Source organism: Galleria mellonella, unplaced genomic scaffold, assembly GCF_026898425.1.
Source record: "Galleria mellonella isolate WM207_F2 unplaced genomic scaffold, CSIRO_AGI_GalMel_v1 utg515, whole genome shotgun sequence".
NCBI lineage: Eukaryota > Metazoa > Arthropoda > Insecta > Lepidoptera > Pyralidae > Galleria > Galleria mellonella.
In genome coordinates, this window is record NW_026442107.1 from 1,339,455 (window position 1) to 1,352,103 (window position 12,649).

General features: G+C 36.7%; 1 protein-coding gene across 1 annotated transcript in view; it reads right to left on the bottom strand.

Annotated features, from left to right (window-relative positions):
- The window catches only part of LOC113510966 (protein purity of essence), a 66,514-nt gene that overhangs the window by 3,796 nt on the left and 50,069 nt on the right, over positions 1-12,649 (bottom strand). The window contains exons 68-86 of the mRNA XM_052898649.1: positions 12,349-12,523; positions 11,582-11,716; positions 11,110-11,209; positions 10,244-10,463; positions 9,501-9,694; positions 8,854-8,963; positions 8,111-8,277; positions 7,387-7,527; positions 6,740-6,840; positions 6,551-6,660; positions 6,201-6,325; positions 5,668-5,889; positions 4,821-4,970; positions 4,410-4,491; positions 4,034-4,171; positions 2,960-3,157; positions 2,086-2,276; positions 1,501-1,689; positions 495-663 (exon numbers count right to left, since the gene is read on the bottom strand). Of these exons, the coding sequence (XP_052754609.1) occupies positions 495-663; positions 1,501-1,689; positions 2,086-2,276; positions 2,960-3,157; positions 4,034-4,171; positions 4,410-4,491; positions 4,821-4,970; positions 5,668-5,889; positions 6,201-6,325; positions 6,551-6,660; positions 6,740-6,840; positions 7,387-7,527; positions 8,111-8,277; positions 8,854-8,963; positions 9,501-9,694; positions 10,244-10,463; positions 11,110-11,209; positions 11,582-11,716; positions 12,349-12,523 (2,917 nt within the window). The remainder of the gene's footprint in view (positions 1-494; positions 664-1,500; positions 1,690-2,085; positions 2,277-2,959; positions 3,158-4,033; positions 4,172-4,409; positions 4,492-4,820; positions 4,971-5,667; positions 5,890-6,200; positions 6,326-6,550; positions 6,661-6,739; positions 6,841-7,386; positions 7,528-8,110; positions 8,278-8,853; positions 8,964-9,500; positions 9,695-10,243; positions 10,464-11,109; positions 11,210-11,581; positions 11,717-12,348; positions 12,524-12,649) is intronic.

A 12,649-nucleotide genomic window follows, 5' to 3' on the forward strand; every position in this document is an offset into this window, starting at 1 on the left:
CTGCCGACCACGCAACACAGTTTTTCTCGTAATACGCCCAGCTCAACATTTTATCAGGAAATAATACTACAAATAATAGTACATTCTACCTACATGCAGTCACTCAATGAAATTAATAAATAATTATGTTTATTTGTACATATTTTGAGTATGTAAAAACTACTGTATCTGTCACAAACTCAAAGAAAATTTCCTAATATATTTATTCGATTAAAAAAAAGAGGTTTAAAAATGCAACTATATTTTCCATGTGTCTGTTACGCGATATATTCGGTAATTCTGAACCAATTTTAACACACTTTTTTAATTGAAAGAGTAGACTCACACATATTATAAATTATTTTATGTAAAATTCGTAATTTTTTGTTATTTAATTATTTACATATTTAGAATTCAAATTTATACAGAGTTTATACACAAGATTTTTGACTGATACAATAATAATAATAAAAATTCTTTAATTTATCACGATGCGACTTATAAATCACACTTACCACAATCAGCAAGCACATTAGCCATACGGTACACTTGCTCATCGTCGACAGCTTCCGCATTGGTCTGGCTGAGTGTCTCCACGAACTCTTCAGTGGCGTCACCTAGGAGTCCTCTCATACGGTACACTACGCGCATTGCGTCTACGCCCTCGCCGGATGTACACCACACCTACAATAAAAATAACGTATTATTATCACTTTCATAAAAAAAAGTAATTTTAATCTGAACACATAAGGCACAAACTTGCGTGTCGCTTTTGTCAGGACTGCCGATTAACACAATGACAATTTTGTCCTAACAAATCAAAAGACTCTTCTGCGTGGATCTTTAATAATTTCTATGGATTATTAAGGATTCCAAATATCAACCTTATATAAAATCTTATTATTAAGGATTTATATAAGGTTGAAATTTATAAATAGTATTTATAAATCTCAACGAGTTTTATAAATACTAATCTGACCAAACATAGATTAACTGGGGGAAAAGGGATTATTAGTAATAGAGACTGAGAATCCTATTGCTAGCAATATACCCAACCAGGTCGATCTCCTTGCGGTTCCCCCTGGAAACTATCATGGTTAATTCCTGATGAATTCATCATGATGGGCTAACTGGTCTGTTTTTATTCTCATCTATCATCCTTCAATGGTGCCCCGCCAGCGTATCCCGTTAGCGCAGGCGGGGTTACCATACCATTTTCACCCATCAAAAAAAAAATATAGATTAACTAAAATATATATGTATAATCTCTGGACTAACCTATAATGTAGATGAAATACATGACAATTACTAATATAACAGATCGACATATAAAAAAGGAAATATTATTCCTAGTGGATATACTATTCTCTTATCAACTAAAGAGAAGGAAGTTCTCAATTCGGCAGTATTTTTTTTTTTTTATTGTTGTTACCTCGTAACATCCGTCAGTTGTAAGAATTTAATCTGATTATGACTAAGCTCACTGACTAAATTACTTTAAATATATACTTGTGTACATACCTTCTTGTAGACTTCCTTGACTGGCAGGTCTAGCGACATGATCTTGTTGCAAACTAACAGCTCCATGCCGTTGTCGTCCTCAAGCAGCGCGACTAACTCGCAGTCGGTACAGATTTTGTTCTTCACGTCACGCATCAGTGGACCCATACCCGGCTCTAGAGACGAGTACGGGTTGCCTAACATTCGACCCTACAATGATACATAACAGATGAGAATTTACAACATTAAAATATTGTGCTACAGGTCAAAACACTCTACAGCAATCTGCAGCATTGTAACGCTGTTCTTAAGCAGTTGAAAATGTCTTAGAGGAAAAAATAATAATTCATAATTAATGTTACGAAAATAAATAAACTGGAAATAGCTAGTCTGGGATTTCATATTACAGGATATCCTATAATATTCGACCCATAATATTCCGAGGGATGGGCAGCAGCATCCCTTTTAAAACATTAACAAAACCTAACTGCGGTTGCTAACCCGCCTGCCAAGCGTAATAACTACTGATAAAACTTAACTTTATGGGGAAGACCTATGTTCTTCATTGGGCAGTTAAGTGGGCAAGTAATAATAATATAAACTCACCTGTAAAAAGTCCTCTTGCTGCGGATCCTTCTCCAGGGTGAGGAAGAACTCGCCAACATCGTTCTCCTCCGGGTATATGATTGAGCACAGCCGCTCGAATATGAACACGGGCGTGCGGTAGTCGTGCAATGGATACTTCTGTACTGTCTCGATACATACGGCCATAAATTCCGCCGTTTCCGCTTCTGTGCCTGTTGAATTATTGCAGAATATAACAAATAAAGAAGACACTGTAACGCACAAAGGCTATATAGATATTGAGGTAAAGATAAGAGAGAGATACACGATTTTTATAAAGACAAGGAAATGTCATCTATGATAGGTTGCACAGTTTGAACAGAATACAATATTTATTGTATTTTGAACTTATTTCATGAGATTTTTTACAAGTTTTAATTAACAAAATATCTAATACGTAAATAAAAAAAAAAATGCTCCAAACAGCGGCTATGTATCCATCTATACCAGGAAACCATAGCAAGTCAACTAGTCATTCAACAAGGAGTTTGTACAGCAGTGCAAAATGAGTGTTGTGTTAGGACTAAGATTCCACTGCCGATTGAAAAATAAATGAAAATATAATAAAATGGACCCGGATTGCCTGCTCTCAGTTATCCGCAACCGAGGGTTGCTATATGAAAATAGGTAACCATTTTGATAAACTCATCACATTTTTTGATAATGAAATAAATTGAATCAGGTGGCTCGCGACCATTTTTTATGGCAGTCTATGGGAGTTGTTTATGTTCACTAATGGACGGATAATGGCTAAGATAATGATGAACTCGGATGCATTGCATTATATTTTAGCTCAACATAAATAGTCAACCTGCAGGAGTCAGCGGCAGGATCTTAGACTATATGTATTACGTACCGGTGGTCATCTCCTCGAGCAGCTCGAGCAGCTTCTCCTGCGTGTCGTCGGTGAGGCGCGTGCGCTGCACGACGAGGCGGCGCAGCGCCAGGTAGCCGCCCAGCACGGCGCCCACCAGCCGCGTCTTGTACGTGCGCCGCGCGCCGCCCTCCTCCATCAGCATCGCCAGCAGCTCCGTCAGGCGCTTCAGCGCGTAACCTGCTCGAGTGAACACCATCACAACTGTACTGTGACTCAACACCGAAAATTGCTATTGTTCTCATAATGAAGACTTGATATATTCGTAATGAGTCTATGCAACCATTTCTTTTTTTTTTGATGGGAGAAAATGGTATGGTAACCCCGCCTGCGTTAACGGGATACGCTGGCGGAGCACCAGTGAAGGATGATAGATGAGAATGAAAACAGGCCAGTTAGCCCATCATGATGAATTCATCAGGAATAAACCATGATAGTTTCCAGGGGGAACCGCGAGGAGGTCGACCTGGTTGGGTATATTGCTAGTAATAGAATTCTTAGTTTTCATTACTAACAATCCCTTTTCCCCCTTATACAACCATATTAAAATACGAATATCAACACAATAAATTATTATCCATAGCAGTGTACAATTACTTATGTTTCTGTCTAAAATATAGATATGGGTAGATAATATATTGTTGCATACATTTTATACCAACGACTTTTTATTTGAAATGACACAGGCTTGCATAGCATATTGCATGAGTAAGCTTCCTAAAGAGATCCAATTATATTTGTGAAATGTAATGTAAATTATATATTTGTATTACATTTAACATATAATGTTTTTTTTTTTTTTTAATTTGGTTTACAATATATCAAAAACTGTTTATTACATATGATACCCATTATACATTGTCAGTACTAAAGTGAACCTTCCTATTGAATATTTTGGCACATACCACTTTCAGCCTTCAAACCAAATTACAATCATACAAAATGTGCATTTCATTTAAATTAGTCAAAAGGTGTACATAAAGAAGAATGTAGTCACACTACTTTTTCTCATCGCCCTTAAAGTCCTGTCATTAAAATAAATAAATAAGTAAAAACCTTGAGCTAAATCAGATGTAAGAGTAGTTTCCTCCAAGCGATGCAGCTGTTCAATCTCCTTGGTCATCAAATCTGCTATTTGTTGCAAAACTCCACGCAACGCTAGGAATTGTTTCCAAGGCGCCTCCGATGCCAGACCTAGATCAATCAATTATTGTAAAATAATCCTTACTGTTATTATATAAATGTGACTGTGAGTTTATGTTTTACTTCATAGTGACTTCAACGAGTTAACAAATTACTATGAAATTTGATATATGTGTACTATATGTAAGTGATGGAGAACATAGGCATAAATAAATAATAAATAAAAAAAGCTAGTATTAGTAAATAATTTTTAAAGTACTTTGCAAATAAAGTTTGGTCAAACACGTACTTTGATATAGTTGTAAGAATTGTTCACTGGCTTCACCAGCTGCGCCAACCTCCGGCAAGAAACTGGTAAGCAAGATTAATACCTGCGAAATAAAAACAAAAATGTTACAAATGGCCAGGAACTTAAAAATCTATCAGGATACTTAAAAATCAAAGCTTACACAGATGAGAAATAATGTCTCGGTAGCATAGTTTAAAAAATGAAGAAACGATCAATTTATAATTACTTTTTTTTTAAGTTATAATTATCAAGTTAGCAGATTAGACTAAGTTCAACTTATTCGCTACAATTGTTTCATATTTAATGACGCAATTGTAACATCGTCTTTTGTGATTAAAAGAAAGTAAAATTATAAGAGAAAGCTTTATGACTGACACAATTTTATTATTTAGTTTATTTTAATGTACTTACAGCTTTAGTCCTCTCGTAGGAGTCGCATAGAGATTTGATCATTTGACAAGCGGTGTCACGGGCGATACGCGAGCTCGGGTCGAACATGACCGGCCGCAACCATCCGCCGTCTTCGAGGGCCAGTGGCCGCATGCCGTGAGATAGTAATGTCTGTTCGAACAAATAATATTAGATTAGATATGTAATCCCAAATCACAGTATTAGTAATAATACTAAAGTACACTCCCTCCCGCCCGTTACAATCTGACCTCACCCCGTCTCACACATGCGTTAGGGCCCAAACTCTGTTTTCCCGCGCTAATCGTAACTACAGACGCACACATTGTCATGTGTACAGACGTTACTTGTTTTTGTAGTGGTACGGATCGTGGCGTTTTTGTATTTAATGTCTGGGGTGTTCCCCAGCGCGAACACATCGTACAATTAAAAAGAAAAATTTAAATTGTAATTTATTATAAATGATTAATAAAGTAGTCGATTTCATAATATTTAATTGCTACTTCATACATGTGAATTTTGGATGTAGGAACCCACCACTAGAGACGTACTACTAGACTACTTATGTTATCTATAGCTATGTTATATATCAAGATAAAATAATCACTAGATTTTCAGTTTGACCTTCAGAAACACAATTGTGAAAACTGTTCTTCAATTTGTTACTGGAATAAACATACAGATAGACAGACAAAAATTATAAAACATGATGTTTTGACTTCCCTTGTTATTATAAATACCGCTCATATATATATATTTTTTTTTCTTAAATATTTTCAATGTAGGAACATCACCTAGTTACAAATTTACAATATAAGTGAGATAACAATAAACAAGAAATGGTACGGACCCTCTCACGCCACTTGGCGAGGTACTTGTGCGCGAGATGCAGGTCCCGCGGCGGGTAGGCGGGCCCGTCGGCGGGCGGCGGCTCGCAGCGCACGGCCGCCAGGCGGCGCCACTGCGAGTGCGGCACACGGCCCGCCAGCCACGCGGCCAGGTCCACCACCACGTTGCCCATCGAGGATGTCATGGGGATGCTACTCGCCGCCGACGATGGCGGGGTCGATTCCTTTGTGAGAAGAAATTACATCATGATTATATATTTAAATCAATTGCTCGAGGAATTACCTAGTTCTCGACCAGTGTAATGTCCTATTAATATATTTCCCTATAATTATTCCTTACCACCATAAGGTTGCTTGAAAGACTTATTTAGCGATAAAGCCGCCCATTGTCGACTGTTTACCGCGCAATATATATTTTTTAGTTTCAAATAGATAGTTTTTAATAAAATCCATCGAAATTATATAATATCCTGCTTATATATATGCTTATTATATAAGTATAAGTATGGCATAAAAAGCTCTATACATAATTTACCTTAGCGTCCTTCGGCTGTTCTGTATCGGCTGACGTGGTGGACGCAGCGGGGACGACTGGTGCCATCAGCTGTTGCATATAACGTAAGCACGGCAGCGCCACTTGCTGCAGTGCGAATTGGTGTGCTAACGAAAGAACAGTTTTTTGTCTTTTAACAAATGACGACAGTAACCAATATGGAACCCATTGAAAAAGAATTCTACAAATCGATTCAAAATTAGGGTACTCTTTAAATTTTTATGCAGGTAGAATGAAAAGCGCATTTAATAAGAAAACTATTAAAGTTATTAGTAAAAATATTAAAACATTGTAAAAATTAATATGTTTATTCCAATTGATATGCTACTCACAGTTGGGCGATGAGGTGTTGATTCCTGGTATTCCGGCCAACGCTTCAGCTTTTAAAATGGTATTAGCAGCAGGAGGTATACCGGCGACTTCCGTCAATTGAGGGCAACACCTATCAAACATTATGTTATAATTTAATTATATATAAATTTTATTCAGACTGATAGGTTTCTATTATATTATGTACATACCACACCCAAAGTTTAACAATACAGCGCAGTCTCGCCTCCCAGCATTCCACTGAATCTTGAACTTTTACCAATGATCCCAACAAAAGGACCAATGGACGAACCTGTGACCGTTGAATAAAAATTTTAGGTTTTATCATTATTTGGCCTCTTGTTTCATCAAAGGTTTTTTTTCATAAAAACACAAACTAACTTATTTATTTAAATAGAATAAAATAAAAATAATCTTTATTCAAATATATTTGTTTATAATACAAGATCTTTTAAATTGTATTTTTTTTATTATTATACTGCTTGTTTCAGAATGTTGTTACTTGCTGAAAAAAAGTCACACGAAACTCAGCAGTTACTCTTTTCAATAACCTTGTGTACAAGATGACTTTTCTCTAAATCTATCTTTAATATTAAAATTTCGATTTGATATTACAGAGAAATTTTTATTCTAAGGACTAATATTGAACTAAATTTCTAATAAATATAAGTCAATATAATTGTATATTTAATTAACGATAATTTAAAAAACAGTAATTTAGCAATACTGTAAAATTTAAGTATTAGGTTAAGAGATAGATTTAAAGAAATGGCACCCTAAAATCGACCCTACTTTAATTATGTAGTAATTGTACACACATATATACACATCAACTTACCGAGTTGTTGTGGTCCTGCGATGCAGCGTGGCCCATCAGTGAGAGCGTAATGCGCTGCGATAGTAGAGTGCACAGTTGCTCAGTGGCTGGCAAGTTGTCGCGTGTCACTAGGCAGATTAGTGCCCGCACTTCCTCTTGACACTACACAGATACACAATTCAATAGACATGTGAATGTAGTATTTGCAGTTCTATATAGCTAGTCTATTATGAAGCATACATTTGGATATCAAAATGAAGTATCTATGGTATCTGAAATTTATAGTACTCGGAATGATAAACGAAAGATAGAAATTACTTAATAAAGCTTTCTTGCTTATAACAGCAAGGATCTAACTTGACGAAGACGGGGGGGGGGAAGGAATTGTCAGCAATGGAGTTTGACAGCCCCATTGCTAGCAATATACCTTATTAGGTCGATCTCCATGTGATTCCCCCTGGAAATCATCGTAAACAATTCTTGTTGAATTCGTCACGATGGGCTAACTGATTTACTTCATCCTCAGCTATCATCCTTCACTGGTGCCCCGCCGGTGTTACCGATAGCGCAGGTGGGGTTACCATTTCATTATCATCCAATAAAAAAAAAAAAAACTTGACGATGACATTTTTACACATAGAACATATAACATGTTTAATATTATTTAAATAAAGTTTAATAAAGGCGGTATTTTATAAAATAAATTTTAGTAAAGGCGAGTTTGTGTGGGCGTGGTGGTTGGTACCTGGGGCGTGCCGCGGTGCAGGTTGTGCTGCACGAGCTCCTGCACGAGCCCGAAGCGGCACAGGCGCGCGCGGTGCTCGGGCTGCGACGCGAGCGCGCGCAGCAGCGTCAGGCAGTGCTCCGCGCACGCCAGCGAGCAGCCGTAGCAGCCGCCCGTGCCGCTCCACTCTGCGCACGCGCACCTCTTATTATATACACGTTACGTAATATATACTTACACTTAACAATTTAATTAGACAATCGTAATTTATTAAATATTTACAGCTCGTACGCTTCCTGTTTGCATAAACAATGCTTCATTTGCAATTTCAATGACATAGTAGTAACTATAAAATTATGAATTACGCGCAAAAATGCGCATTTATTTCCTAATCTCAATACCACCGAGAAGCTTACACCTTGCCTCCTGCACGTCCCGCAACTACATTAGCAAGTGCCTTGTATGAAATTAATGGGTTATAATACAACCTACAAGGGAGAAAGGGTTGTTAGTAATGAGATTAGTTCCCATTGCTAATAATAAACCCTATCAGATCGACCTCCACATGGTCCCTCCTGTAACCATCATAGCTAATTCTTGTGAAATTCATCATAAAGGGTGGACTGAGTTGCATTCATCCTCACCTATCATCTCTCACTGATGCCTGAGGCTAATATTATATTATAATCCATTACAAAGAAAAATACAACCTACAGCTTAAATTTAAATTATTACAACTATAAATTATAAAATTAGCATTTTACCTTTGCTAAAATCTCCATCATAATTCTGTACAAGGCCAGCGTAAACTGGCAATGTATCATCACCTTTAAGTTGTTCACTTTGTGATCTATCATAGGTTACAAGCTCTTTCCTGTAATATAAATATATTGTTTCAGTGTCTTACTTTAATATATCTATGAGTATGCATTCATGTTTAGCCTAATATAAATGCAAAATGAAGATGATATACTTTAATTCAAAACCATATGGGAAAGCATGCATCATATTTCTATTGACTTTATAAAAAAACTTAGCATCCAAGGACCGACGAAAAGATTTACAGACAGAGACTGAGAGCTGTTAAATGGATTGACCTCATCATAAAATTAGAAAATACAAATCTGACATACAGCAAATTGAATTAACGCTTTATAAGGATCAGATTGCTAATAAACAAATTAGAAAAAGGAAAACAAAATAACAGTAATAAATACGAAAATAGCTCACATCAATAGAAGTTAGTTTTTTGTTTGACTTTAAGGAATGAGAATGCATATTCGTAGTACTGTTCACGTCTATAGGCGATAAGAACCACTTACAATCAGGTGGCCTATCAATTTGTCATTCCAAGTTATATAAGAATGTTATAAAATAATTTACTTTTATTTTTAACGTTATCACATCTCACCTGCAAGCGAGCACCTTCTGTATGATCTTGGAGAGGTCCTCGAAGTGTCCCTTGCTGTCGACGCAGTACTTGTGCGCGAGCGTCTGTATGACGCGATTGATCTGCGCGCCGCTGAACGACGAGTTGGACGCGTTGCTGTTCTCGTCGCCGACCCGCCCCTCGAGACGGTGCTCGCTTATCTTGTGGAGGAGTGACTGCAAGAAATTCAGAAATTCTTTTATGGAACTGCTAATTGGAATATTTTTTTCTTATTCATATATAAAAAAAATACATGATAATTAGTAGAAGTATGGTAGTATTCTTTTTTTTTTTATTTTCGTATTATAAGTCGATTGAAATATGTTCTCATCATCAGGAATTACATTCACAATCTTATTTTTATTAAAAAAAATTGTTTCAATTCATTCCTCAAAGATTTACTAACAAGCCAGCAATATCCAAAAGAACAAACATTGGGAGATAGCTAGACATTTTTGCTCTTCACATTTCCTGTACTATATGTTACTAAGTCCGTCTCATAGCTAAGCAAATGGCTAAGTTCTATTCAAATAAAAATATAAACAAAAGAAAATACAGTATATTTATAGGCATCCCATTCAGGGATATTTAAGAGGGTCAGGGTGGGCAAGGCCTGTCTGCTCATCCCAGATAAAGACATGTCTAAGAGTACATGTGCACCTTTTTTAAGCACCCCGTCCCTTTCGGAAAAATTATCTTAAATACGCCAATAAATACATTCCCACCTCCAGTATCGGCTTGTTGGCGACGAGCTGCCGGTAGACGCGGTCGGCCTTGTCGAGTAGCGCGCCGATAGTGTGTACCATCTTCTTACGCTCTTCGTCGTTTTCTATGGTATCCACGGCGCAGCACGGCCGCGCCGTCAGCGTGTAGTCGAACTTGGCGTACTTGCAGAAGCCGCACGCGTGACACAAGAACGGATCTTTCTCGTCGTAGTTTATTGCGCTACAATAAAAGATGCCTTACTTGGTACAAGCACGTGTTGGTGTTCAACTTCAAAATGTCATCTATATATTTATTTTTTACAGTAGAAGGGAAAATCATAAACACAATAAAAAAAAGTATGATGTGGATGGATCTTAGACAATCTTTGCTTCCCATAGTTCCTCTTAAAGTTTATTGTACTTTTATATTGTGTTTATCCTGTTCCCTGCCACTATAAAATATTAGCTGGTACCTAGAAGCTGAACACCAACAGTATCTAGACTACCAGATAATATGTTTTAGCAGTTACTTTTACCACATACATACCAGAGAGGCCTTACTTAGTGCCCGATCAATTATTGGACAATTGGTTTTGATTGTAAATTTTCCCATAATCACACCAAAAGCATATAAAGTCGTCAGTGAGAATAACTCTGTATTGTTGTAAATAAGGTACTTAGCAGACAAGGGTCTGTAAATCTGTGTTTCTGTTTGGAAAAACATATAATAGTAATATTACTAAGTACCATGTTTCGCGTGAGTTATTTATTAGTGACTTTGGTGTGTGTGTTTCTGGAGTGCAAGTTTAATGAGTTCTATTGCCTAGATGATAAAATTTATTTCTGCGTGGATATTACAAGTAAATAATAAATACAAATACACTCACCGACACTTATGGCATTGGAAGACATTTTCACCGCAGTTCGCGCAAACACCAGGGTTCGCGGGCACCGACTGAGAGCATCGGGGACATTGCAATGACTCTCCTAAAAATGTACATTGATTTAATAAAATAGGTTATACACAACTATTTTTATAATAATCGTAGGGAGATACTGTATAAAGTAGACAAAATGGGTGCCTTATTTGTTTCTAATGCAATGCATCCATGCTTTCAGGATTCGGTTCAAAACTATTGGATACAAAGTCATAATACCCTAGTCCTATGGAATGGTTACTGATGTACTAGATAGTACACCAATAGAGTGCACCATGATATCCACAGAAGCTAATTCTGAGATGTTCATGGCACTTTATATCTATAGGTGAGAGCTATCACTTTCCAAGAAATAAGCCATCAGTTTTATCATTTGAAATTTTACTAAAAAAGAAGAAACAAATTATAGACTGCGTTTCACCTGTAGCCTGTTGATTCTCGTAGAAGTCAGCATATTCCATCATGAGGTTGCAAGCGACGATAGGTAGTGGGAAATCAACGCGAACTTCCGACTGGCCAGATTGTAATTGCACCCGTTTGGCTTTGTGCCACATTCCTGTAAAGGTACACCATTAGTATTTATAATTATAACTTAAATTGGCTTTTTAAAATTTCAATTAGAAATAATTGATGTAAAAATAGTACACTTAAAAATATATATATATATATATATATATATATATATATATATATATATATATATATATATATATATATATATATATATATATATATATATATATATATATATATATACCCCTTAAAAAATGGCAACAAATCTATCAATTGAATCGTTATCGCAAGTAAGATCATGAATTGAAAAGACATCGGATCGCTAGCGAGGACGACTCCACAGATGGATATACTTGTCATTTGTTTAGAGAGCCTGACCTATAGATAAATGACAAACAAATTCGACGATAAAACCGTTATCGCTAGCGAGTCTATAATATGGAATCAGAATCGTCAGATGACGCTATCTAAATCCATTTCTGTAGTTAGTACATTAGATGTCAACATCATAGTTAGCTCCAGATGTATCAAAATGAATCAAATGACTGTCAGGTCAGTTGATCCATCTTGATACTGGAATTTGGTACCCCATAAACATTAATAACACAGGCAGAGTAATCCATATTACAAATCTAAATTCATTAAAAAAAAACAAGGATTTGTACAGCAACCCACCTGGTTTGTTCTTAAGCTCTTGCACCGCTTGCACGGTCCGATTGTTGTAGTAGAAGTTAATTGTGCGCACCATCTTGCTTCGCTTGATGTCGCCGATGCGCAGGCTGATGCGGCTGATCATGTGGCTGTTCACCAGCTTCACGATCTGCGTCGTCGTGGTGAACTTCGAGTCGATCTGCGTACGGTACAACGGATTAGTTCTTAAAGCGTCGGCCGATAGAAATATGAAGAACTACAAACATATTATAACAGTTAGGCTACAGCCACGAAATTATTTTGCTAACAAAATTAAAGTACGGTC